This window comes from Spermophilus citellus (assembly GCF_964194105.1).
Source record: "Spermophilus citellus genome assembly, chromosome: 15".
Lineage (NCBI taxonomy): Eukaryota > Metazoa > Chordata > Mammalia > Rodentia > Sciuridae > Spermophilus > Spermophilus citellus.
In genome coordinates, this window is record NC_138195.1 from 43,971,161 (window position 1) to 43,997,791 (window position 26,631).

The 26,631-nt window shown below is 57.2% G+C and overlaps 1 protein-coding gene across 1 annotated transcript in view; it reads left to right on the forward strand.

The window, feature by feature from the left end:
* Nucleotides 1–597: 597 nt before the first annotated feature.
* LOC308634326 (uncharacterized protein) overlaps nucleotides 598–26,631 on the forward strand; it is a 91,580-nt gene continuing 65,546 nt past the window's right edge. Inside the window, exons 1-11 of the mRNA XM_081268143.1 lie at nucleotides 598–602; nucleotides 5,000–5,026; nucleotides 7,597–7,632; nucleotides 10,844–10,870; nucleotides 12,750–12,800; nucleotides 20,136–20,171; nucleotides 20,879–20,905; nucleotides 21,675–21,701; nucleotides 25,293–25,319; nucleotides 25,417–25,443; nucleotides 26,069–26,095. Of these exons, the coding sequence (XP_081124269.1) occupies nucleotides 7,618–7,632; nucleotides 10,844–10,870; nucleotides 12,750–12,800; nucleotides 20,136–20,171; nucleotides 20,879–20,905; nucleotides 21,675–21,701; nucleotides 25,293–25,319; nucleotides 25,417–25,443; nucleotides 26,069–26,095 (264 nt within the window). The 5' untranslated portion in view covers nucleotides 598–602; nucleotides 5,000–5,026; nucleotides 7,597–7,617. The remainder of the gene's footprint in view (nucleotides 603–4,999; nucleotides 5,027–7,596; nucleotides 7,633–10,843; nucleotides 10,871–12,749; nucleotides 12,801–20,135; nucleotides 20,172–20,878; nucleotides 20,906–21,674; nucleotides 21,702–25,292; nucleotides 25,320–25,416; nucleotides 25,444–26,068; nucleotides 26,096–26,631) is intronic.

Sequence of the window (26,631 nt, forward strand, 5' to 3'; positions counted from 1 at the left end):
GTGGACAGCTGGGCTGGGGGCCCAGAGGTGGGCGGCAGGAAAGCAGCAGCGGGCGGCAGACCCAGGAGGGGTCAGGACGCCTGACTCACCACCGCACAGAAATCAGGCCTGCCAGACAGACATCAGGCGGGGATCTGAATGAGAACGACTGAGAGGCGGTCCCGCCCTGCCCCTTCCTGCTTGTTTTCCACTGCGTGTCGCGCGCTGTCATTCCTGATCTCTTTGGATGTCATTTTGACCTTTCTCAGTGTGTCTTGGTGCCCACATCCCGCGCTGTGGAAAGCAACCTGGACCGTGAGCACAAGCAGGTCCCGGGGAGCCCTTGTTGTGGGGTGAGAAACGGAGGCCTGGGGACCACTGTCAGGTGCCCTGCAGGACTGAGCCTGGGTCCCAGACCTCAGCATTTCCCATTCAGTCATGAAAACGTGGAGATGAAATAAAGGGGGAAAAGATTATGGTGGCAAAAGTGAGCCAGGAAAATGCCACCTCCCAAGACCAGATGGAAACGCCTCCCCAGCTTAAGAATTCCTGGAGGGCGACAGACCTCCTGTGGGCAGTGGCACTGACCGGCTTCTCTCTCTGTCTCTCTTTCAGGACCTCCTGTAAGTACTCACTCGGCGGCCAGCTCTCGCACACCTGAAAGTCTGTGTCATCTACCGGTAACAGGGTCTCAGGGGGGACACAGGCGGCTGTCTTCCGGGGGCCTCCTGTGCTTCTGCGAGGCCTTCTAGAATGTTCCATGGGGATGGAGGCCGCTAGTTCGCTTTCCACACATCTCTGTGCTCCTGTAGGGCTAGACAGTGGCGGCCCCAGGGGCAAACCAGGCCCTAATTTCATGCCCAAAGTCTGGCTTGGCCCTCTTTAAACCAGCTCCTTTGTCCTTCAAAGAAGCAACTAGAGACCAAAAAGCAGCAGGTACTAGAAAGAAGGAAGAGCCCGCCCTGATCCTTCTGTCCATGAAGAAAGCAGGTCAGGGGCGGCTCCAGGTGGGGGCTGCTCTGGAGCACTCAGCGTCCACGCCCCCGAGCAGGCAGCTCCATTCTGGCCAAGTCACTTGGGGCAGGTAGAGCTGGTGGCCATCTGAATGAGAGCAGTGTCCGCAATCAGCTGGGGAAATGACACATAAGTTAGAGGCACCAAGTGGCTCCTCTTCCCAGGCTCCACTCCCAGGGTGGGCAGGGGATCTGGGTCATTTCCAAAGAACCCGAGAAGAGCCCAAGGAGACCGTCTTCCCGTCTCCCGGAGGTAATAGATCCAGGGAACGGGAGCACGTGTCCTTTGAGCAACAGCATTTGATATCTCAACAAGAGACTCAGAGGGCGCTGGGGGCGCTGAGGGGGGTTGGAGCTGAAAGGGTTCAGCCTCCGCAGCAGACCTCTCCCAAGGTTACTGAAATTTCCCCGTCACCGTCCATCGCTGGGAGAAATCATTTCCAGAGTTGTTTTCCTCGTGATCTGTACCCGTGAGAGCAGCCTGCCCGATTTTTAATGAGACCGTTATTTATATAATATTTCATCCATGCCCTGAAACACCCTCAGACCCAGGCTGGGGATCCTGTCTGGTCAGATCCCCTGTCTGGCAGATCCCAGGGAAAGAGGAAAATCAAGTCTTTCCTTGAAAGGAGGAGGGCTGGTTTATCACAGAGTGTTGGGATGTCAGGCTGCAATTCTGATCATCCATCTTCTAAAATAAACCACCAGAGGGAACGTCCAGAGATCACCTGCTAGAGCTGGGACGCTGGGCTCCTTGTCCCCCTGCTGGAGCCTCCTCCAGGACCAGCCCACTAGGACTCACCAGGGACATCATCGGAGTCCCTGCCTGGCTGGAGGATCCTTTTCACAATCGCAATTTAGCATTTTGAGAGTTTGTGCCTGCCTCACCCGGAAGTTGTTCCCAGCCAGGGTGGACACTGCCATTCTGGGGTCTGCAGTGAAGTGGGTCTCTGCTTCAGTCTTGGCCCACCTGTCCACCAGCCGGGGAGTCAGGTAGCTCCTCCCACTAGAGACACCCTGAACCTCTGCCCAAACCACAAGGCAGGAGGAGGAGGGAGCAGGAAGCTAGCCAAGGAGGCGGTCACCTCCTCAACCCTGTTCTCTCCACTTCCTGCAAAAGAAGGACGCTAGTGGCCAGAGGTGAGTGCTGACCGGATGCCTGTCCACTGCCCTCTGGGTGTATCTCAGGGCTGGCTTTGTCCTCTGATGGGAAGACTCAGCTTCCGGTGGACGCCAGGGCTATCCACAACCATGGAGGATGGGTTGATGTTGCAGCCCCCCCTCCTGCCCAAGGCAGACATTGCTAATCAATGTAGCCAGTTACTCCCCATCCATCTGAGCCAGTGTCCCCGCTGACGTCGGCTGTCCCTGGGTTAGATGGGAAGATGTGCTTAATACTGGGAACTGAAAGGCTGAGTCAGATGCCCATGGGAATAGGGAGGACTATAGGGAAACACTGAATGTCAGCTGCCAGGCAAGGTGAGCATGACCCTTGTCACTCATTGCGTGTGAGGTGCTCTCAGGTCAGCATGCGGACTGTGTGGCCCAGTGACTAGGAGCACAGCTCTGGAGCCCACTCTCCAATCCTGTCACTGCCACTCCTCGCTCTGACTTGACAAGTTATTTAATATCTCTGTGCCTTAGTTTCCTCATGTATAAAATGGGAATCGTCATGGTTTCGGACTATTGTGAGGAGTATATATTCACATGAACATTACATACATGTATATATTTTCTTCCATTTAGAGAATGTTAATTCATTTGGTCCTAGACTCAGAGCTTCCTTAGATGATTCCCTAAAAGGTCTTTAATTTTAAGGAAGAGATTGTTATTCTGTGAATTTTTATTAATTTATTATTTCATTTGTTTCTATCCTCCCTCATTCTGAGGAGGCGGTTTATCAACTAGTCAAGCAAACAGAGAGCAGAGGCAGGAAGACTTGGTTTTGAGCTCCCTGGTGGTCAGAGCAAAGAGGAGGGCAGTTTGGGGGAGACTTGGGGGACAGTGAAGTAGGGATGTGCCTGTGGTTTGGGAAGCACAGCTTTTCCTGGTCCTGGGCCTGAGATGGGACCCCCTGTGTGTTCTCATGAGGGTCCCGCCACCTGGATGACCCGGTTGTACATACAAGGGGCTGTGACGGAAGCATCCATTTGTTCCTCATTAGACCCTCTGCGTGAGGTTGGGACCCCCACAGGCCAGTCCGTTCCCTGGGGCAGGACGTCACCGCCCCACCTCCTGTCCCACTGGGTGGTGTTCGGGGAGGGGCTGGTCAGAAGGGAAGGGCCTGGGCTCCTTGCTGTGGTATGAGGAGGGGCCCGTGCTGTCTTTCCTGGGGTCTGGACAACTGGAGGCTGGGCCACCAGGTTCGTTCATTCACAAATGACCAGGAGCTCAAGCCTCCTCAGGCCCATTCCTATAAGAAACAGGGCTCCCCCAGGCCAGGAGCAGGGGGAGCAGAGGGATGGGGTGAGTCCTGCCCCTTCACCCAATGTCTCCCCGTCATCGAGAGTCACTACACCATCGCTAAGGGACAGGGGACAGAACCCCTGCTGCTGCCTGTGTTTACCTCTGCAGTTACTCAGGGACACCCGGACCCACCCCCATTCTGCCTTAGGTCTCTGGGAAGAGCATGGTATCTGGAAGGAGAGACACTGTACCCAGGGGAACCCAGGCCAGCGCCATGCCCCTCCCCCACCTGTCCCCTTCCCTCCTACCCCAGTGGTAACAGCCCGGTGTCCTCGTGCTTGCTCTCTGCCAGCCCCAAGCTCCGCGCTCCACACACAAGATCTCATTTAATCCCAAAAGATAGGTAACGAGTGCTCTCCCATTTTCAAGGAAACAGAAACACAAAGAAACCAGACTGCTTAAGGTCCCTTGCTTGCTTAAGGTCACTCCACCAGTGAGTGGCAGAGCCAAGATTTGAGCTCAGGTGGGCTGAGCACCTGCTCCTGACCCATCTGCCTTACGGAGATGCCTCCACCTGTCCTGCACCCCAGAGCGGGGGGCCAGCTGCTCATGAGCCCCAGGAGTCTCCCCAATCCTGCAAGGTGCTCCCGGGCACCCCAGGAGGCAGCCAGCAGGACAGCTTCTCAGCCACCCTCTTGGATGCATCGGGGAGTTGGCACCCCATGGTGAACAGACAGGCTTCCTTGGTTTCGACTGGTTCTTAAACTGCTCCCTCTGCACATGGCTGTGAAGGGAACCACTGTGATGGATGGTGAGGTTCATGACTGTTCCCTTTTCCAGGGCATCTCCGATCCATTTTGTGGAGTTCTTCTCCTGTGCCCACAGTTGTGCCAGGCAGAACTGCTAGGGTTGTGAACAACGTGTTCCAGAAACAGAGCTGTGATCCGTGAACACAGGTGGCCGGAGCCTCTGAGGCCCCCATGTGCCAAGGGCCAGCCCCCCCACCTCCCACCCAACACTGACCTGCCGTGGGATGGGTGATTGACTCTGGTCAGAGCCGTCACAGGAAGAACCACTGCTTCCCAGGATCCTCTGGGGGTGCTCCCCCTGTACCTCCATGACCATGAGCCATGGGCTGAGAGGTGACAGGTCCTCCAGGAGCTTCCCAGTGGGTGACAGGTGCTCCCCTGCTTGGCGGGCAGGGAAGACCATCCCCAGTGCCCACCCCCACCTCCTCCTGGACCAAGGCCAGCACCCATGCGTGGTGCAGCGGACGTTGCCCAAGCGAGGCAGAGGGCTCAGAGAGCAGACATGCTTGTGGGACCCACAATCCTAATGGTCCTAAGTCGTGACAAAGGATGTTCTTGTCTCCCTGTTCCCTGTTCCCACCCCTGGGCCTGGGCACGCCGGAGCCCCTGGCCACCTGGTTTTCTGAATGTAAGAGCTGAAAGGAAGCCTGCCCATCAAGGCCTCCCTGTTCATCAGAGGACAGCTGGACGCAGGCGACTGCCGGGTGGTGTCGCTGGCCGCAGCAGCGCTGCCTGGTGGCTGTTCCCATTCCCTGACCCACGCCAACCTCACTCTCCACTCCTTTATTTCAGGGCCCCACCGGAAGACCCGGGCTCCCAGTAAGTAACGCATCCTTTATTTATACCTCTGTGTTGACTTTGCGGGGCTGGCCCAGGACCTCGTGCTCCACCACTGAGCTGAGCCACACTGCCCACCTGACCTTGCCCTCTCTCGGCCTGAGGCTGGCCGCGCTGGGCAGCTGGCTCCCCTCCGGTGTCTCTGAGTGAGAGGCCCCTCTGGAGTCTCCTGTCTGCCACTCCCAGCCCCTCCACCTTGGAGCCTGGGGAAAATCTGGAGCCTGCAGCTACTGCTAGGGCTTGGGTGTCCCTCCTGGGGCATCAGGCAGGTGGATCACGGCAGCAGACCCTCCCGATGCTGGAATTCATCTCTACGGAGGGTCCTGTAATGAGGGCTGAGAGGGCTGGCAAGCTCCTGGTGCACTAGGACCCCTGCTCACTAGTTGACACCAACAACTGTTCCCTCCTTCACCCATGCCTCTGGTAAAAGAGCAAACTCAAAAACTTGGTTTTTCCCCCTGTTTTTATTTCTGAATTCTAGAGAGGTTGTGCCAAGGAATCATGGGAACTTTGAGATAAAAGCAGAAATAATACTAATAGCCACTTCCTACTGAAACTTTAATAGGTGCCCCCTATGCTAATCATTCTTCAGAATTGGCTTGTTCAACAGCTCAGCACAATGGGTATGATTGTGCCCATTTTAGGGGTGAGGAAATTGAGAGATCAAATACATTGTCCACCCACCCACACTTCAGTGGTGGACTGGTTGAGGCACACATTCTCACATCCCATTCCATACCGCTGTTCCCTGTGGTCCGTGCTCAACATTTGAGACCCACCTTAAAAGTTGTCTAGTCATGGCTATGGAGTCAGGCCTGCATGGGGGAGAGGAGTCCTGGGAACGGATACTGCGGGCCCTTGGCTGGGGCGGGGCACAGGCAAGATGCTGTAGCCGGCCAGAGAGCTGAGGTGGGGCACGGAGGGGGACGTGGGACAGCTCTGCCCTGTCCCTCTGCCACATCCACTGGGTTCCACACTGTTCTGTGTGTCCCTTCTACTCCCCCTTTAGACATAAATTAGACTTCAGCCATTTGACTAATCCAACAGCTTCTAGAATCCATGCCCAGCACTGGCTTTCTTAATGAAATGCATGTGGAAGAATGTTTAGCCTTGAAAACAGAAATTCTCCCTGTAAGGAAGAGCCACGGAGCCGCAGAGGACGGTGAATCGGTCCTGTGAAATCCAAGGAGGGGAAAAATCAGATGACCGAGGGGAGCGTGGGCAGGCTTTTTTTTTTCTTACAACATCCACCTTTAAAAAGCATTTAGGGGCAATCCACCCAGAGCAGGGCCTGCTGCACAGCTCCCCGGCTCTGGCCCTTCCATGCCGGCCCCAACCTGAGCATTTTATGGCCAGGACTGCAAAGAACATTAGTTTAAAAAAAGAATCCAAAACACACATCCTGAAAGATCATCCAAAGCCCCAAAGCAAGTGGACCATGGGGATGTCACAGCCAACTGCCAGCTCTGGCCTGGCCACCTCAGCAGGACGAGCAGATCTCACATCCATGGGTCAAGCCCTGTTTGTGCTACCACGTGAAGGGAGCTGGGAGTGACCCACGTGAAGATTTGCTGATGCTGGCGCCACTGTGGAAAGGAAAAGGCGTGAAACACAACCCCTTGCCCATGGCCGTGCTGGGCTGAACACTAGCAGATGCGATTTGTCCAGCACTGACCAAGTGCCAGGCATCAGGCGGAAGCTTCCCAGAGATGTCGCTTCTAGGATCCTCCCAGCAACCCACCAGAAACAGACTCTTGTAATCTCCATTCAACCCACTGATGCCAAGGGAGGTTAAGGAAACAGTCGGTGCTCATGACTTGCACTGCGACCTCAGCATTCTTGAGCAAATGTAGAACACCACTGGTCTTGAAGACATCCTGTCATCAGGAGCCTAATTCCACCGCTGACTGCTATTCTCTAGTGTGTCTCACGTATGCCTTGGGATGCCAATGGTCTCTGGGGACATTTTGCCTCCTTGGGGTCAGCAGATGCACCGTCACCCCAGAACACACCTGCACATTCCGGAACACAGTTCTCTCCCACCCACCGGCCAGATAAACGTGATCCTATTTTCTACACCTCATTACTCCCCATCCTTCCAGGCCCCACCCCGGCTTTATGATGTCTGCATGCGCATGATGGCAAAAAAAATATTTTCTACCCAAAGAGACAGAAACAAAACTTAATAAGCAGATTTCCAGAGCAAGAAGATGTAACCCCTGGCTCTGAAGCAAAGCAGCTCCCTCTGCGCATCTGAAGCTCGTGATGCGGCTGAATCCACAGGGCTCACGTCTGTCCTGCATGTGCTGGAGGTGGCCGTGGGGAGGCAGGGGGAGGACTCCATCCATGGGCAGAGGCACTGGGAGGAGTGGCGGAGCATGGCGCTGCTCCTCACTCTGGCTCACAGACCTAGGGAAGTGGTTCACCGTCTGGGTCACGGGAGCTGCCCGTGCCATCCAGGCAGGCTGTACCCCAAACCAGGTGCACAGATAGCCTGTGGGTCACCCTGGCGGGTCCCAGCCCCAACTGATTATTTATGCCTCCTTCATTAGGGGGACAAAGGTGCCATTGGGATGCCTGGACGTGTGGTGAGTTGGCCCATTTGAACCTGCTCGGGGGGCCATTGCTTGCTTCTCCATGCTGGCCTGTCCTCCAAACCATGGCAAGATGCTGCCCACCCCAAGCCCAGAGAAAGGGGCACCTTCAGGGAGGGACAGGGAAAGAGAAGGGAAGAAATTGTATTCCAGTCTTCAGACCTCAAAATAGGGTTTTGCTGAAGTTCACCCTCATCCACAGTCTCTGTGGTCAACCGTGGTCCAAAAATATTGCTCTGCATAATAAGGTATTTTGAAGCCAGGCATGATGGCATAGGCCTGTAATCCCAACAACTTGGCAGGCTGAGGCAGGAGAATTGCAAGTTTGAGACTGGCCTGGGTGACTCAGTGAGACCTTGTCTCAAAATAAAAGAAATAAAAAGGGCTGGGCGTAGTGGCGCACGCCTGTAATCCCAGCAGCTCGGGAGGCTGAGGCAGGGGGATCACAAATTTAAAGCCAGCCTCAGCAAAAGTGAGGTACTGAGCAACACAGTGAGACCCTGTCTCTAAATAAAATACAAAATAGGGCTGGAGATGTGGCTCAGTGGTAATGCCCCTGAGTTCAATCCCTAGTACCCACAAAAAAACAAAAATATTAAAAAATAAAAAGGACTGGAGAATGTAGCTCAGTGGTAAAGCACCTCTGGGTTCAATTCTCAGTATTAAAATAATAAGAAGAAGAATATATTTTGAGAGACCACATTTACATAACTTTAAAAAATATATTGCTGTAATTTTTCTATTTTTTTATATTTATTGTTAATATTTTACTGTGCCTAATTCATAAGTTAAACTTTATCATAGGTATGTATATGTATGTATGTATTTAAAAAAAACTGTATATACAGGACCCGTTACAATCTAATGTTTCCAGTGTCCACTGGGGGTCTTGGAATATGTCCCCTTTGGATAAGCTGAGCCCCACAAAAAGCTGACAAAGCAAGAGAAAAAAATCCAAGAAATTTGCACCAACAAAGCTCTTTGCAGATCACCTCCTGGGTGATGGGGTGAAGCCGAGCCTCTGCATTGGGAGGCCTCGAGGCTGGCAGCTCCCGGTCAGGTTTACAGCTGTTCCTGCCACCCCCCCGCCCATAGGCCCACAGTGTCCAGAGGGGTCTTGTGGACCTGGAGACTCAAAGATAGGGAAGCCAGGGCCTGCTGCCAGGCAGTGCCTCCAGGTCCTCACCAGGGCGTGAAAATACTTAGTGTCTCCCGCTGAGAAATGAAGACAGAAAAGGAGATGAGAATGGATAAAAGGGAGAGTGTTGTCCAGAAATGGAAAGGCTGGCACCAGGCCCCGAGGTCCTGGCACCGGGTTTTTTTCCTGGCAGCCTCACCATGCTGGTCTCCAGGGGGCCAGAAAGGCTGCAGCCCGAGGAGGCAGTGGCCACACACTAGCCTCACTGCCACACGGCCTGGTCCAGGACATGGCCAAGGCGGCGCCCCCCTGATCCCTGACTTCCCCCAGCCCTGGCCTCCACCTCCAGCCTGGCTCCCCGGGCACCTCCCCTCCCCCACCATCCCCCTCCCCCCTATGCCGTTCCCGGCTTGGCCTCTGAACCTCACCTCCTGGGCTGGGATGGCCTGGGGCATGGCTGTGGCATCCTTGTGTGGATTTGCATGCCTGGTGTGAGCATGGGAGACGGCCCAGCTAGCCCCTGCCAGCGCTGACTCCATGCTGGGCCCTGTGCCAGGGCTTCACACGCATTATGAGCTCACTCAGTCCTCACGAGAACTGCAGGAGGTAGCCATCACTTCCAACCCCGTTTTTCAGACGAGAAAACTGAGGCCTAGAAGTACAATGTCTTTCTCAAGGTCACACAGTCAGGAAGTGGCCGAGCAGGGACTTGAACCCGGACAGCCAGACTCCAAACTTGTGCTCCTGATCCTGGCAATGCACCCACCGTACCACAGCTCTCCAGAGGGTCTGGTCCTGGGGCCGAAGCCCCCAAGGCCTGAGACATTCCAGAGACAAGTGTTCTGTGCCACAAAGCTTTGAGTTCCCCAGGGCCCCCCAAGCCTGTCTGTCAAGGAATGGGCGTTGGTAGCCCTGGGCCCCCTAGAAGCTCTCCCACTTAGTCCACACCAGAACACCCAAGCAGCCCCTGGGCCCTGAACAGAGCAGGGAACAGTACCCTGCATCCTCTCCTGGGCTTGCTGGGTAGGGGCTCTCCCCACGGGCAGGGGCTGGCCTGGAGGGGAGGCTGCAAAACACAAAGTGGCACCCCCTGCCTCCTGCCCCCACCCTTCCTGCCTTCCTCCTTGGGCCCTGTTGCCATCTGCCCACCCTCCCCCCAGGAAGTGCCCCTCTGAGTTTATCTTGACCCACAGCAGTGGGGAGAGGTGGGGAGCCACAGGAGGTCTCCCACTTCCTTCTGGCCAAGGCTACTTTCAAGACACTTTGGGGCTTCACACTGCCTGTGCTATTTTAAATGTGGCAATGGGCCCATTTGGCTGCCAGCTAGGGGTCCTGGCAGGAGCCTCCTGATAAGAACAGCTTGTGAAATTCCTGGGTCATTACCATGTGTCACCAGAGGGGGCACCATTGGCTCACTGGGAGGAGGGTGGATGCACCCTGTTCCTGGGGACCCTTGGCCCTCCACCCAGCTTTCTCTTCATGTTGACCTGCCCTCCAGGTGTGCAGATATGTGCATCCACCCATGTCCCTCTGCCTCCCCCCACCCCTGGCCTGGGCAACCCTAAGGGCTCTGGGCTTGTCTAGCCTGGCAGAGTTTTGTACTTGGTCCCCAGCGGGGCCTTCAAAGCTCCTAGAGTCCACCACAGCCTCACCTCCCCCTCCCATGGACTTAGCCAGCTGGGCCATGGCTTCTTGGACACACCTACTGACCTACATGGGTCTTGAGTTCTCTCTCTCATGCGCACAAGCGCGCACACACGCACACACACTCATGCACATCCCTGGAGAGGGCCTCCTGAAGCCCCAGCCACCGTTCCCGGGTGGTTGGAGCAGCCGGCCAGGCCTGGAGCAAGGCGAGGCCGAGCTTCCACATGCGTTGCTTCTTGGCCGGGGGATCTGTCGCGTGTCAATGTCTGTGTTTTGCTGTTTTCTATTTCACGGTGATTTCCTCCATTTGCTTGCTGTGCTGTGGACATGCATTCTTGGTCGGTGCCTGTCTCTCACCCTCTTGCTTTTTCTCTCCTTCCCCCTCTTCCCTGCATCCTGTGTCACCTGTGGCTGTCCCAGGGAGTGAAGGGCCAACCGGGCGAGAAGGTGAGTCCATACTTTCCCCGTCCGCCCCACCCACCCTTCTGGTTCCAGTAAGACTCTTGGTGGCCGGGAAGGAGTCCCCCGCAGCACCCCCATCCCAGCCTCCCCTGCCACGCCCGTGTGGGCAGAGCGTGCGACAGGCCTGTCCCAACTGCCAGCTTCCTGACAGCTTCCACACCCTCAAGCCTGAGCCTTGGGGTTCCTGGGCCGCCCCCAGCCCTCCTGGAGGAGTGGGTCTCCCCTGCCCTGCCTTCGTGACTTCATGGGGCTTCATGGCTCTGGGTCCCTGCCAGGCTGTCACCCTTCCCCTAGGCAAAGAGGCCAGCTCATTGCTGTTGAGTGGCTGGAAATGTCCAGGGGGCCCCGGAACCTAGAGAACCTAGAGAACCTGGGAAGCCAGAGCCCAGCAGCCCAGCCCTGGTGAGCTCTTGAGAGACTTCAGAACACAAGCTATGGAAGCAGCTCACGTGACAGGAGGACACTGAAGCCCAGAGAAGGGCGGGGACTGCCCAAGGTCCCACAGCAATAGTGAGGAGCAGGATCTAGAAGCCAAACCTCCGGGCGCCTAGCTCAGCACTCCCAGGATGGCACAGGAAGTATTTCCCCAGCAGAGTCTCCCAAAATAACAACAATGGCAATAATAATAACAGCAGCATCACGTATTCAGCATGAGTCCTGTCAGGCTCTGTTTTAAGTATGTCTGTCACTGACGTAACCCTTCCAGGGAAGTTTCATATTCCTGTGTTCCTGGGGACAGGGAGGCAAAGTCACACACCCAAATCACCCAGCTGGAAGGTGTCAGAGCTGGAGAGGAACCCAGCATGCCCGTCCCCAGGCCGTGCAGTCCTCCAAAGGCAGGAGACTGTTGGTCACACCCCGGCCGGGGGTGGAACCCCCAGGAGAAAGGCCCAGGCCCGAATGTGCTGAGCACCCTGCAGCATCAGGCTGTGATGTTTTCACCTGCACCCAGTGGGACGGTGCTGTCACCCCTGCTGCAAACCAGCTCACCCCAGGTCACCCAGCTGGGGTCAGGAGCAGAGCGGGCCTTCAAACCCAAGCACCCTGGCTTTTACCACTGTGCTCCACTACGTCCTGTAAAATTCACAGTGTCATTGTCCTGGCAAAAACACCGGCGAATCTGAAGTCATCCTCATTGTGCGGGAGACGAGACATTGGACAAAAAGCATTTCTGCCCCTCGCCTGAAGGGCTACCCGTGCCCTCAGCATCGCACCTCACGCTCAGCCACCCCTGTCAGCGCTTGGCGCTCCTCACCCAGCATCCTCTGTCCCGCAGAGCTAAAGGTTGTGCCCCAGCCTTCACGCCCCAGGGTGGCCTCCAACCAGACCTAGAAACTCCAGGCCACCTCCACCTGTCAGTCCCAGGCTGTGGGCCCACACTGTGTGTCTGTGTCCCCATCCCCCGTCCCACAAACCCACGCTCAGGGACGGTCTCCGTCCACCAGTTGCAAGGTCTGCAGCCAGACAGGTGTTTGGGGATGGACAGGGAGGAAGACCTGGGGGCTCTGGAACTTGGTAAAGCCTGGGGGCCTGGACAGCCTTAGCTGAGCCTGCCCCTTCCCTGTCACTGTCTGTCCCCTTCCTCTGTCCCCCACACCTCACGTTCTTGCCCACATGGCTTTTCTGCTGCTTCCTGCTGCTCTTCTCTACTCATCGGGGACATTCCGCTCACCCGCTTTGTGCTCCCCAACTCCTTGTCCTCTACACTCTGGCCTCTCCCACCCATTCCCTTTTCCTCTACACCCTGGCCTCCTTCTGGCCCGTGGGGTCCCCCCCGCCCCACCTGCCAGCACCCCCTTTAGTCTCCTCCGCCCTCTCCTCTGCCCCCGCCCCACGCTCCCTCTCCCCTCCTCCTTCCCCACAGGGTGCCCCTGGAGACTCCGGGATGTCCATCATCGGTCCCCGCGGCCCCCCCGTAAGTTGTCGCTCTTTGGGGGGCATGGAGGGTGGGGAGGGTAGTGGAAAGGGCTTGGAGGGGGGCCAGGGGAAGGCGAGGCTTGGCCGTGTCCCTGGGCGCATCAACCACATGTGATGCGGTCAGTCCTGCCGGCCACAGAACTGCTGTTGATGTTAAAGAAAGTGACCTCACTAAATGTACCTCAATGACAGCCTCGGAGAGGGCTGGGAGGCCGGGCCTTTAGCCACAAGCCCCCAGCAGCTGTGAGGCGGCCCCTCTGTTTACAAGCAGAAGGGAAAGTGCGGCTCCCTGGGTGGGTGTGCCAGCCTCCCGGGAACAAGACTGCTGTGTTTCTAAAAGCCAAGTTTAAGGTCGTGGACCAGCTTGCGCTCCTGGTCCTGAAGGGCCCTCGCCCACCACTCGTCCTCCAAGGCGCCTTTCCACAGCAGCGCTGGCTCCTGCGTGTCCCTTAGCCGTGACTCTGCAGAGCTTGGGAAAAAAAACCAGTGTGGCTTCCCTGGGATGTGCTTCCTTGGGGACTGTGACAGGCACGTGGGTGACAGAGCCGGCAGATAACTTTCCGAGAGCACCCACCCACGGGGCTGCAAGAAAAACACCAACTTGTCATGGATGTCGTGGGGTCACGGGTCACCAGATGTGTTTAGTACAGTCCTCTCAAAAGGGGACAGTGAGGCCCAGGGAAGGGAAGGGGCTTGGGTCCCAGGCTTTCAGGCAGCAGCAGACTCGGGTCACACACGCTGTCTTCCTGACCTCCTGCGCACAGAGAGGGGGTCAGGAACAACCAACGGAGGGTGAAGCCCTGCCCGCCCGTGGTTCTGCCTTCAACAAAGAGCAGAGCAGGAGCCTCCCACCTCGGGTTGGGGAGAAGGGTCAGGAAACAAGGCGCCAGGTTGCGTCCAAGGTAGGAGCCGCTAGGAGCTTGAAGACCCAGGATGAGACATGCTAAGTCTGGGGGCTGAGAGGCAGAGCCAGTCAGAGCTGCTGGAGACCCCAGGGGGAAAAGCAGGAGCAGAAAGATGAGCAGGGTCCTGGGCTGGGGCAGCATTTGAATAGACCTGAATGAGGGACTTGTCCTTATCAACAAGCTTTCTTCTGGACTCCGCCTGCACAATAATGGTGAGGACAGACACCAGTCTGTGGCAGTTAGTATCCTGAGACTTCCACACCTATTAACTCACTTAATCCTCCCATGAGAACCTCAAGAGGTAAGAACTGTTTTTACCTCCACTTTACAGATAAGAAAACCAGGGCACAGAGAGGTTGAGTGACTTACATAAAGTCACACGGCTAGACAGTGGCCACACTGGGAGTGATCAGCCAGCCATGTCAGTGTGACTCTTAAGTGAGTGCACTAAACCTGCTATTGTAATGGCCTGGTCAGACGGCTGTGTCACCGTCACTCCTGGCTCACGTGGCTGCTGCTCTGATGTGCCTCCTTATGTCCTGGGAGAGCCACAGTGCAGATGCCCGGAGCCCAGCTGTGTGATAGGAAGGTCACAGAGAAAGACAGTCCCCTGGTTCTAGCATGGAGATGGAGCCTGGGGTGGGCCTGACGGTGGGACAGGGGAATAACACAGAACAGGCCCACCGTGCCTACCTCCTGTGGTGACCACACAGGTTCTGCTGCATGGCTTAGGTAGATGCTCTGATGCCCGTTCAGCAAACCTGACAGCTCCCTTAAAGTCTCTGCTGAGGCTGCCCTTCTGCAGCACGTGCCCTGTGCTGTCTGTAGCTGGGCCCAGCATGCAGGAGGCCCCTTGGGAATAAACCACCATGCTGGGGTTGAATCCGTGGTGAGAAGCGCCTTCTGCTAGGATGACAGGGTGATGTCCATCTCCTGGGCACCGGTCACACACTGGTTCTCCTTCAGGTCTCTGGCACAGCAGCCCCACCAGCCCAGTTTCCAGAAGGAAGCAGCTCACACTCACCCAGGCGTGCCCACCTGCGAGGGCTGGAGCCAGGGTCTGGCCAGGCTGGCCTCACTCCTAAGCTGCGCTTCCCCCAAGTGCCCCTTCTGTCTTGAGGCGCTAATGTACATGCAGGACCTTCACCTTCAGGAGAAACCATTGTTCCTGTGGGCATCCAAGTTGGCGCTGGGAAAGGTTTTCTGGCCCCAGGAGTCCTGGCCAAGCCCAGGGTCCTTCAACTCTGGCCCATGTGGGTGACCGTGACCAGGATGGCTTGGCCACCCTAGCCCAGGGGCCGCCCTCCTAGCTCCTACTGCTGTCCTGGGCTGGGGAGAGCGGGGAAGGGGAGGCAGAGGGTCTGCTTGTCATTAGGACAGAGGTCAAGGGGCAAGTCCAAGGCGGCAGCCGGGAGTAATGGGAACATGTGGCTCTCCGCTCAGCCAGGAAGGGCCCAGAATGAATGCTGCTGATCAGAAGCAGCCCCGCCGCCCTCGGGGCTACCTGCCTGCTCTCCCGGAGCTTGATAAACGGCTAAGCAAAGGGGGGCCCGCCGAGCCCTTCAGGGAAGGGTCATTCTCGTTCCAGTCAGGCAAGTGGCCGGGGCAGCGCCTGGGCATGTGGCTCCGAGAGCCCGTGACAATGGGGCCGGACCCTGAGCTGCCGGGCAGGTCATCTGCCAAGTTAGGGGACACCCCCATCTCACAGGGCTCCTGAGCCCCACAGCTGCTCTTCAGAGGCCGAGGGGAAAACTGAACTTCTCTTGTCCACAGGGAGCTGCCCCACGCCCGGGAGCTGCCCCACGCCCACGAGCTGAGCTGCTCTGTTAGGATCTAGGTGCCAGGGGGACAATGGGACGTGCCCCTCCAGGCCCTCGGTGCCGTGAGAGCCCAGTGGTTCCGACAAGCAGTGCTAAGGGAACGGTCAGGGAACAGGGGCACATGGAGGGGGCCCTGGGCCCGGGCTGGGGGGACAAGGAAGGCTTCTGGGAGGACAGGGAACTCACCTGTCTCCAGGACTTCACAGGCTGCCCAGGTGGGGAGGCGGGGGAGGGTGCCGAGCCTCGACCTGGAGAAGCACCCGGAGCCCGAGGAGAGAGAAGGCCTTCGGGGGACACCCCAGGGGGGAGGCCAGCAGGGCCTCCTCACAAGGAGCCCCACATAACGTTCAGGAGTGAGAGCTGTGTCCCAAGGGTGGTGGGGAGCCCTCAGCTTGGGGGACACCGACTAGGGACATGATCCCACGTGCAGTTCCAGGCCCTCCCTGCTCCTCCCTGCTCTGGAGGGAGCTGTTCAGAGGCTGCGTCTGGGGACTGGAAGGCGCCACAGTCACCAACGCCTGGCCTGGAGCCGAGCCAGTGGCCCTGGAGGGGTGGACCAAAGGGACATTTCAGAGGTGGACTTGATGAGTGTTGTGATGATCAAGGAGATTTGAGGGGAAGCAGGCACCCGGGGGCTCACGCTGCTGAACTGAGAGGCAGCATCCGGCCATGTGCTTCCTTCCCAGGAGCAGGACTTGCCAGGGGGGATGAGTCTGGGGTGTCCTCAGGAGGCTGGGGAGGGGCACCGGGCACTGGCTGCGGGAGGCTCGGGGTGCAGGGTGCTGTGCCAGAGCCCCTCCTCCATCTGTGTACCTCCTGCCAGTGGGGTTTGGCGACCTCCCATTGATAGCTCAAATTGGCCACCGTGGGAGATTCTCTCCACAGGCTTCGGCAAAGGCCAGGCAAGCAGGGTGCTCCTCTCCCACCCACCAGCCCCATCGGGGATCCAATGGTTCCCAGGCTCCACGAGGTGGTCGCTTGGCTCTGACTTGGAGGCAAGCCCCAGGCAGATACAAGACTGAGCCTCTTTGGGACATCAAATAGGAGAGGAAGGGGACTCCCCAGTAGGCTCTTGCCAGACAGAACTTTCCATCTGGGTTGCTTTGCCCCACACAAGTTGCAGGTGGGAGAAAGACCAGGAGCATTAGCAGAGGGGTCCACCTTCAGCAGGCGAGCCCCCCTGAACTCCCTTTCTGCCCCAGCCTTGAATCAGGGGGGAGATGGCAGAGACCTGGGGAAAGCCGCTTTCCCTCCTCCTTGTGTAGAAGGAGATGACGCTAATGCACAGACTCCTCTGCCAGCAAATCTGTCATCTACCATTTAATGCACTCCTCGTCCCCATGAACTTTTTATGGGGTGGGACGTCCGGTAAAATATTGAGATTCATTCAGAAAAAAGTTAGCTTGTAAGAATGTCAGGAACCCTCTGGGAAGTGGGGAGAGGGGTCAGGAGGAGATATCAACATATACCATAAAAGCAGAGCGATCCCAGTGAGCAATGGAGAGGACAGGAGGGCGAGTCCAGAAGGCGGACACAGGCAGGGATTTGGTACCTGAGAGGCTTGGTTTCAGAGCAGGGAGAGAAGGAAGGTGTGCAGGAAACGGTCTGGGGCCGCTGGCAGTCCGCTCGGGAAAAAGTGAACTGAAAAAGTTTTGCTTAGCTGAATCCCTGTCCCACTCATTATATCAGGACAGATTCCCAATGAATAAGATATTTAGGTGTAAACATAAACCACAGAATGAGAGGACAAAGCATGAGTGAATGTCTTATAGATCTGAAGTGGGAAAGACCCTTTCAAAACATGGCATTAAACCCCAAAGTCAGGCTGGGGTTGTGGCTCAGTGGCAGAGCGCTTGCCTAGCATGTGTGAGGCCCTGGGTTCGATCCTCAGCACCACGTAAAAATAAATAAAATACAGGCATTCTGTCCACCTACAACTACAAAAAAAAAAAAATTAAAACCCCGAAGCCACAAGTAAACATTAATGTTTTGGGATATGGAGAAAAATATGCCTTAAGCAAAGTCCAACACAAAAGCAAGTTAGAGAGTATTTTCAGCACATCTGACGACTAGAGAGTTAACATTCTTATGGGTATGGTGGCACACAACTGTGATCCCAGTGGCTGGGGAGGCTGAGGCAAGAGAATCTCAAATTCAAGGCCAGCCTCAGTAACTTAGCAAGGCCCTAAGCAAACTTGGTGAGACTCTGTCTCAAAGTAAAAACTAAAGAAGTGCTGGGGATGCGGCTCAGTGGTTAAGCACCGCTGGGTTCAATCCCCAGTACAGAAAAAAAAAAGTTAATATTCTTGATAAAGAGCTTTGACAAATAGTAAAAGGTAAACCACCCAGTAAAAAAAAAAAAAAAAAAAAAAAAAAAAAAAAAAAACTATTAAAACCTGGTGCTGTGATTTGTACCTGTCATCCCAGCTACTCAAGAGGCTGAGGCAGGAGGACAGCTTAAACCCAGGAGTTCAAGGCCAGCCTGGGCAACATAGCAAGATCCTACCTAAAAATGTATGTATGTGATGAATACAAACAGGTAGCTCACTAACCTGAAAAGGGCTGGCCAATGAGATGGCTGAGGCAGGAGGAGGCTGAGGCAGTTGTTCAAGTCCAGTCTGAGCAACTTAGTGAGACCCTGTCTCAAAATTAAAGAAAAAAAAAGAGCGGGGGATCTCAGGGTGTGGCTCAATATAGAGAGATTGTTCAGCATATGCAAAGCACTGGGTTCAGTCCCCGGTACCAAAAAAAAAAAAAAAATGAAATGAATGTCTCCGTTTAGCATATAATTGAGAAGATATAAATTAAAATTCAGTTCCAAGTCTCCCTAAGTGCCTTTCCCAGGCCCAACATCTCCGGGAAGTGGAGTCCCAGTTTCCATTTGGTCGAAAACAGCATTCCTACCCAAATCCCTGGAAAAGGCCTGGTCAGCCCTGGCCCTGGCCCTGGGCTGGAGAGCTCCGTCCTGCTACCAGGGCCGGCTCTGTCATTAGTAAACCGTGTGATTATCCCGACCACGTAAACATCAGCCAGAAGGAGCCTTGAAGAGGTTTCTTGGAAGCGCCTCCTCCTGACCTTTCCTGGGGCCTCTCCTACATGGGGAATGGTTTACACTGCGAGGCTTCGGGATGGCATTGCTTGGTTTCCGGGGTTTCTCCCTAGGGCTATTCTTAGCATCATTTATCTTTGAGAGGAGAGAAGCCGAGGGCCCTTCTGACACACAAGTGGCATCTCCTCCCCCTTGTCCTCCGGGTGCCTGCCACAAGTCCACCCTGAGCCCCAGCTGGCTCCGGGCTGGACCCTCACGCCCACCCTGACGTGGCGGGATCCCCATCCCACCCAGCCAGGTGGCCTCCGTGTTCCCGGAGCAGAGGTCTCTGGACGCTCTGGAGGATCCAGGCAGCCAGGGGACAGTTCAGGGTCACAGCAGAGGAATCCAGAGAGGTCTCCCTCTGGGTTGATTCTGGAACCACCTGACTAGGACTGACCTGCCCTGAAACCAAGGCACGCTGTGCTCAAAGGCAACCTTGCTTTATTCTGGCACCTTCTCTGTTCAAGTCAACTCCACCAACATCCTGGAATGTCTTTCAGTGGCTCTGAGGTCCTACTGTCATCTCCATTCTACAGACAGGCAACTAAGGCTCAGGGAGGTCGGACACTTGCTCAGAGTCCCACAGCGGTGGTTGGTGGGACAGGGTTAGAACTCCGTCTCCCACACTCCAAAGCCCATTCCTGGGAAGGACTGTGACCATCAAAGCCAAGGGCAATCCCAAGCGGAGAGTGGGACATGTGTGTTCTGGGAAAGGCAAGTGAGCGGGCTGCCTGGGGCAGGAGAGGAAACTGACACGGTCCATCTGGAAGAGAGCGAGGACCACCTGGAATGAGGAGGAGGAGCCCTGGTGGCTCTTGAGAAGGGACGGGAGGGGATTCCCGTTGTTTAGTTCTGGTGATCATCAACCTTCTGGTGGCCTCCAGCCCAGCGTCCTCAGAGCCTCGTGCTGCTTCTGTCCTGCATCTTGACCACAGACCGCTGGGCTCTGACCACTGAGCAGGACTGCCCTCTGGGCCCACTCTGCACCCCCAGGGAAACGGGCAGGGATTTCCAGGAGGGCCATCCCGGGGATGCTGGGAGAAGCCCGCAGGCCAGGGTGAGCTGAGAGCGAGCAGGCTGACCTGTTCTAGCCTGAGACACACAGCCCAGAGGTCAGGGCATCTGCTGATACTCAAGCCATCCCCGATAAGTGGCCACGAGCCAGGGCTGTCAATGCAGAGCAGGCGGAGGAGGCGTTTGATCTGGGAGCTGAGGGGACCACCGACGGAGTCCCTGCTATCTTGCTGGCCCATCCCACCACAGTGAGGAGAGGTCAAAGGGCCCCCTCCGGGAAGCAGGTCTAGGCTGCCGGCCCTGGTTTTCCTCTCCCCGTCCCTATCCTTCATGGGTTTCCTATGAAGATCCATCTCCCTTGTTCTCTGTCCTGTCCTCCCTGCAGCTGACCCATGTGGTGAATGTGTCCCACACGGGCACCGAGGGATGGGCACCCGCTGAGCCGGGGGAGCTGGCCTGCCCTCCCCTGCTGGCCCCCCCTCATGTGCTCCTGTTCTTTCCAGGGCCAGCCAGGCACAAGAGGCTTTCCTGGATTCCCGGTGAGTGAGGAGGCCGGTGGGGCGGGGGCTCTGGCTGGGTTAAACCCGTCCACTGAGGTCGCCCGACGCTGCCCTTTCCCTTCCGCACCCTGGCCATTAGGACCCGCCTCGGCTGCCTTTCCCAGACACTGGCCGGGGGAGTAGCTCAGAGTTTGGCTCCTAGTGGGAAAAGGGACAGGAACGTAGATACCTACGCAAATAAAGGAGTGGTAGGGCAGGGAGGGAAGTCGCAAGCTGGAAACCCCAGCAGGACCCTGGACCTGGACAGGAGACCCTGAGAGGAGGCCCACCAGGGTGGCCCTGTGGTGCCCTTGACTGCTGCCCAGGGGGCCCGAGGCAGGTTCTGAGAGGCAGGACCAGGGAGCAGCTAGTGCCCTTTTACTGGGGCCCTCTTGTGAGCCACGCCTGGTGTCCACTCTCTACTTGGGGTAAGAAGTCTTGGGTATCAGTGACAAAGTCACCCATTGGATTCCACTGGCAGGCAGCACCCATTCCCTTTGGGGAAAGTGCTGTTCTTCTTGTTCCCCTCTTAGGATGGGACAGGAGGCCTGGGCTTACTCACGGTCACAGAACCAGCAAGGGGTCAGCAGGGCTGGGCCTGCGACTCGACAGGAACAGAGGCTTCACGCCCACCCGCTGCGCCGGGCTGGCCCCTGGCAGGAGGCCTGGGGTGCTCCATCTTTACGACTGTTTTTTTCTGCTTTCAGGGTCCCATTGGGCTGGACGGCAAACCGGTAAGTGGGCCCGCTCAGGCTGGGGCTTCCTCCCCGCCCACGGGGGTCCAGCTCACTAACCCTGGGTCTCGGTCCCCCTGCCAGACCCTGACTCTTCAGAAGATGATTTTGGAAATTACTGGCTGGAAGTGTGGCTGGTGGAGGGGGAGGAGGGGCTATTCCAATGAGCACCCCCACCCAGTGGCTTCCCCAGAGCACAAGGCCCTGTGGCCACGCTGGCCACGACCAGAATGTAGGGACTCGGGGTGCCTGGAAGGGGCCTGAGCGAGGCAAGAGGCAGCAGGATGGAGGAGTGGACAGGTCCACAGTCTAATCCTGAAAGGCCGGCCACCGTCAGGCCCTGGCCCCGGCCCCCGCACCAGCAAGGAGCTCACGCAGAATTGCAGTGTCCCTCCCCAGCCAAGGCCCCCCAACTTAGGATGGGAATCCAGCCACTCGCCCTGCAGGCCAGCAAGCACGTGCAGCCTGGAGACCCCAGTGGTCATGTCTACTCACCCCCAGGACCAGACACCCCACAGCCAGAGACCAGCCCCACCCCTGCCCCCCTGAAGAGCAGGCAGTTGCTCTAGTAAGGCCCAGAGAAGGCCAGGTGGGAATGACCTTGCTGGTGGACTGGGTGGCCCAGCCAGCGATGGAGTGACCAGATGAGACAGGAAAGAAGCCGGCAGTGTGTTGAGGATGGACAGCCGCCTGGGGGGAGCGGGGGTGGGGAGGGGCGTCTACGTGGCAAACAGTGTAGCTGCCACTCACTCCTCCCTTCTCCTTCCAGGGCCATCCCGGACCAAAAGGGGACACGGTAAGACCCCAGCTTTCTTGCCTTCTGAGATGGGTTGGAGGGTCAGCCTGGGCTCACTGCCCAGAAAAGGGACTGTGCTAGTGGCTGCCCCTCACAGGTGCCCCAGCCGTGCACACCAAAGGCCCCGATCCTCATGGGGTGCTGGGGGGCAGGCAGGCGAGGGCTCTGCCACACAAAACAAGAGCCACCTAGGGGGCGGCAGGGGGCAGGGTAGTCAGTACCTCACTCCACATCCCCCAGCTGCACCCATGGCTCTTGAAGACAAGCCTACGTGGGCTCCCATGGCAGCTCTCCTTGGAGTGGCCAGGGACATTTGTACTTAGCCTGATTCCCCTCTCCCACTGTGGGCATTTGTACTTAGCCTGATTCCCCTATCCCACTGCAGGCATCTGTACTTAGCCTGAATCCCCTCTCCTATTGCAGACATTTGTACTTAGCCTGATTCCCCTCTCCCACTGCAGACATTTGTACTTAGCCTGATTCCCCTCTCCCACTGCAGATATTTGTACTTAGCCTGATTCCCCTCTCCCACTGCAGACATTTGTACTTAACCTGATTCCCCTCTCCCACTGCAGACATTTGTACTTAGCCTGAATCCCCTCTCCCACTGCAGACATTTGTACTTAGCCTGATTCCCCTCTCCCACTGCAGACATTTGTACTTAGCCTGATTCCCCTCTCCCACTGCAGACATTTGTACTTAGCCTGATTCCCCTCTCCCACTGCAGACATTTGTACTTAGCCTGAATCCCCTCTCCTATTGCAGACATTTGTACTTAGCCTGATTCCCCTCTCCCACTGCAGACATTTGTACTTAGCCTGATTCCCCTCTCCCACTGCAGACATTTGTACTTAGCCTGATTCCCCTCTCCCACTGCAGGCATTTGTACTTAGCCTGAATTCCCTCTCCCTGTGCAGGCATCTGTACTTACCCTGATTCCCCTCTCCCACTGCAGGAAAATTAAGGCACAGAGTGATTAAATGTGTTGCCTGAGGTCACACAGCTTTAAATACCAGAGCTAAGATTCAGACTCATGTCATGGGATCCTACCCAGGTGCCTTCCTTGTCCGTTAAGGGTCAGAGCTGACTTGGGAGAAAGGGCAGGGCCCTTCCCTGCCCCTGAGCCAGGCCAGTATGACAGACCCCTGGCCTGCGCCATCATCACCCATAGACCCACAGGGCACAGAGCCATTAGACCCCAGCCATTAACTGGCCACTGCTGTCTCGCAGGATTGTCTCCACCTTGTCACCCGACCATCTCCAGCTTGCTCCCTCGGGGGACAGCTTCCCCCACTGGGCACCCCACATTGGGCACGGGGCGCACGTAATCTATATTCTCACCTGTCAAAAGGAGGTCACCTCTGCCCCACCCACCTCACCAGAGCCCCGAGAACCTCAGGTCAGGTGTGGAGGGGTGTCTTGTGCAGTCCTGCCATGGGGGTGTGGATGGCGTCTGAGTCCCAGGCCCAGGAGCCACACGGGCTGTGCGCAGAGCATAGACCCTAAACCCAAGCTAACGACCCCACCTGGCCATAGGGCTGTCACAGCTGAGCCGCGTTAACGTGCCCCTGTGCCAAGCACTGCACCTGGCACCTAGGAAGCCCAAGCGCCTGGGCCCTTGTTCTGGATGCTAGTGAAGGACTGGTGGCCCCGGGGCTGAGCACAGCACCCGTGGTTGTGTCCGTGGCTGGCGAGAGCTGATGGGTACCATGTGCTGTTGGATTTAATATATTTAAGAGAAGCTTGAAATTCAGGGTTTTTTTTCCAGGGTGGGGATGGTTCCTGGGGATTGAACTCAGGGGCACTCGACCACTGAGCCACATCCTCAGCCCTGTTTTGTACTTCAAAAGAGACAGGGTCTCACTGAGTTGCTTAGGGCAAAGTTTCTGAGGCTGGCGTTGAACTCGAGATCCTCCTGCCTCAGCCTCCCAGAGCTGCTGAGATCAAAGGTATGTGCCACCACACCCAGCCTTGAAATTCAAATTTTGGGGGGCACTCATTTTGCTCTTAAGTGGGACCACAACTGTCCCATGGGCCACTTTTGGGACCTCTGGACTCAGTCCCCAGGGCTCCCTCTATAGTCCTAAACGTGTGTTACGCCTCTCAGCTGCCACTGCCCCTGCAATCCTCCTGGTCACCCTTCTCTCCCTGTCCTGGGAGAAGGTGGACAGGTCATCTGTGGTCTGGCCCGTGGTCCTGTCAGTTGAAGCATCCACTGATGGACTTGATACTAGCTAGCCAGGTGGGCTGGGGGTACTGGGGACGGTCCCGAGGGCCCTTCCTCCTCCCATGGGCCTCCTGGGAGTTTCCCACTTTGGAGGTTGATCCAGTTGCAAGTTGGGAGCAAGAGACAAGCTCTTCTTGGCACCCTGAGGCCACTCACCCAGATGGCACAAAGCTCAGGGCCCCCAAAATATTGGAGCAGCAGTAAGCTGGGCTCAGTGGCACACGCCTGTAATCCCAGTGGCTTGGGAGGCTGAGGCAGGAGGATCGCAAGTTCAAAGCCAGCCTCAGCAATGGTAAGGCGCTAAGCAACTCAGTGAGATCCTGTCTCTAAATAAAATGCAAACTAGGGCTGGGGATGGGGCTCAGTGGTTGAGTGCCTCTGAGTCCCATCTCTGGACCCATCCCCCCTAAAAGACTAGAGCATAAGGTAGGTCCTCCCAGGCCCCCAGGTCAGGGGCTGGAGGGACCTCAGGACATGGGAGGGCGTCCTGCTGTGGTTGCAGCCAAACCTAGAAGCCCTCCCTCCTGAGGTCCCGCCAGTCCCAAGCATGGTGGAGTGGGAACACTGGGCCTCTGTGGTCAGACAGGGCTGGGCTCCCTCCCTGGCACTGCCCTTCCCTGAGCTGCCAACCCCCTTCTTGGCACCTTGGCAACCCTTCCTCTTGGGCCATGCCAGTTGAGCTTGGCACGGAGCCCGCCTCACAGGGACTGCCCACAGCCCAGGACGTCTTTGTCGTCCCCTCTGCCCACACAACAGCTGTGTGGCCTCCTTGATGCAGGGGACCCCCAGAGCGAGACCCCGGGACCTCTTCAAGGAACGCAGGGCTTTCCAGACCCTGAATTTGACAAGACACCCTTAAAGGTCGCCCCGAGACCCCTTGTGTTCCTCCGTGGAGCGCAGAACATGGCTCAGGCTAGGTGCCAACCCCAGCCTCCTCGGTACCAAGGTTTCTCCAGAGCCCCAGGGTCTGCTGCACTGGCCCAGCCAGCCACCCTGTGCCCTGAAGCCCTTCTGGCTCAGTGGCAGAAGGCAGGACATTCAGCGTGTCCTGGGGCTCAGAGTGTGGGACGCAGGACCCCAGAACACCAGCGGGCGCAGGAGCCACTCCCCAGGGGAACCCACGAGACACTCGTGGTTAGAGGAACAGCTGAAGGGTGGCATCTGTGGGGACAGAGTCCACCTGGTCATGCACACACCACCTTGAACAGGTCAGGCACAGGGGGACGTGGCTGACAGGCCAGCCTCCAGGACCCCAGGACCCTCGGGGGAAAACACCCAGAACCATCCCAAGCCCACCCAGCCGTGGTTCTCGGGCCCACCCCACCCCACCCCCGACCGCTGACCTGTGTGTTTCCTCTCCACAGGGCCTGGCGGGTCCCCGAGGACAGCCGGTGGGTACCTTCTCTTCCCAGTTCCCAGCAGAGAGGTTTGGGGCCCCTTTATCCTGGACTTTGACCCCCTAACTCTCTCGTTTCTGTCTCTTTGCAGGGACCCCCAGGACAGAAAGGAGAAAAGGTGGGCACAGGGTCTGGTGTGGGGGGCTCCTAGGACGTCCTTTCCACACGGCTTCCTGACAGCTGGGGAGGGGTCGCCATGGTCATTTTCAAACTTGAGTTAGATGGACAGGGACAAAGAGAGCCCTGGGGCCCCAGAGCACGTGAGGACAGGAAGGGAAGTGGGTGGTGGCATTCCCTTCTTGGGCTGGGGGCGCCTGCTCTGACCCTGGCCCTTTTCAGCTCCTTTCTCTGCCCCTCCCGCCTGCCACACCACGGTGTGCCCTGACCCTGGAGCCTTCAGGGTTAGGAGGCACCGATTTGTACACCATTAGTACTCTCGGCCCAGAGAAGGTGTCCTCTGCCTTGGGGCCTGCCATCAGGACTGGCGGGTGGTCACTCCCAACTCTGCAGGCGGTGTGCTGCGGGATCCCGCCCCGTGCTCCCTGGGGCAATTTCCCAACAGCTCTGAGGGGTTTGTCCCTGATGGCAGCCAGGGACAAGGTCTCAGAGGGCTCAGACCAAGGCCTGGACAACAGGTCTCGTGGGTGGAGAGAGGCTTGGTGTGTCCATGGGTCTTGGGGGCCCTGAGGATCAGGCCCCCCAACAAGGACCTAATCACCCCTTTCCTTCCCTCCCCTCTCCAGGGTCAGTGTGGCGAGTACCCACACCGGGTAAGTGAGCCCCCAACTGGGCAGGGCCCTTTGATCCCTCCCTGAGACACAGTCCCACTAACCTTCTCTCCCCAGAGTCCGTGGCACCCCGGGGCCTGGGGGACGGGAGGCCACAGCCCACAGCACTCAGCAGGAGGAGAGAGGCACAGGGTGATGGTGTGCTGAGTCAGCCCAGCTGACCGTCCAGGGGATGGGGACCATTGTGTGTGTTTGTGTGGGGCTGACTTCAAGTGTCTCGGTCCATCTGTCCTTCTGTCTGCTGACTGGGTGGAGTCTCCCGAATGTTCTGGAACTGCCTGCCCCTCTCTCTGTGCGCCATGTGACTCGCATAGACTGTCAAACCCTGCCCATGTCGAGAGCAAGTGTGTGCACACGAGAGTGTCCACGTGTGACAGCCTTCCCTGGACAAATATGTGGGGCTTTTGGGTTAGTCGTTGCTTCATGTGATCCAAGCCTGGAGGAGCAGGGATCATGGGGACTTACTGGTTCAGGGATCGAGCCTCTGCTTGGCCTATGGAGGACAGAAGGAGCCCTCC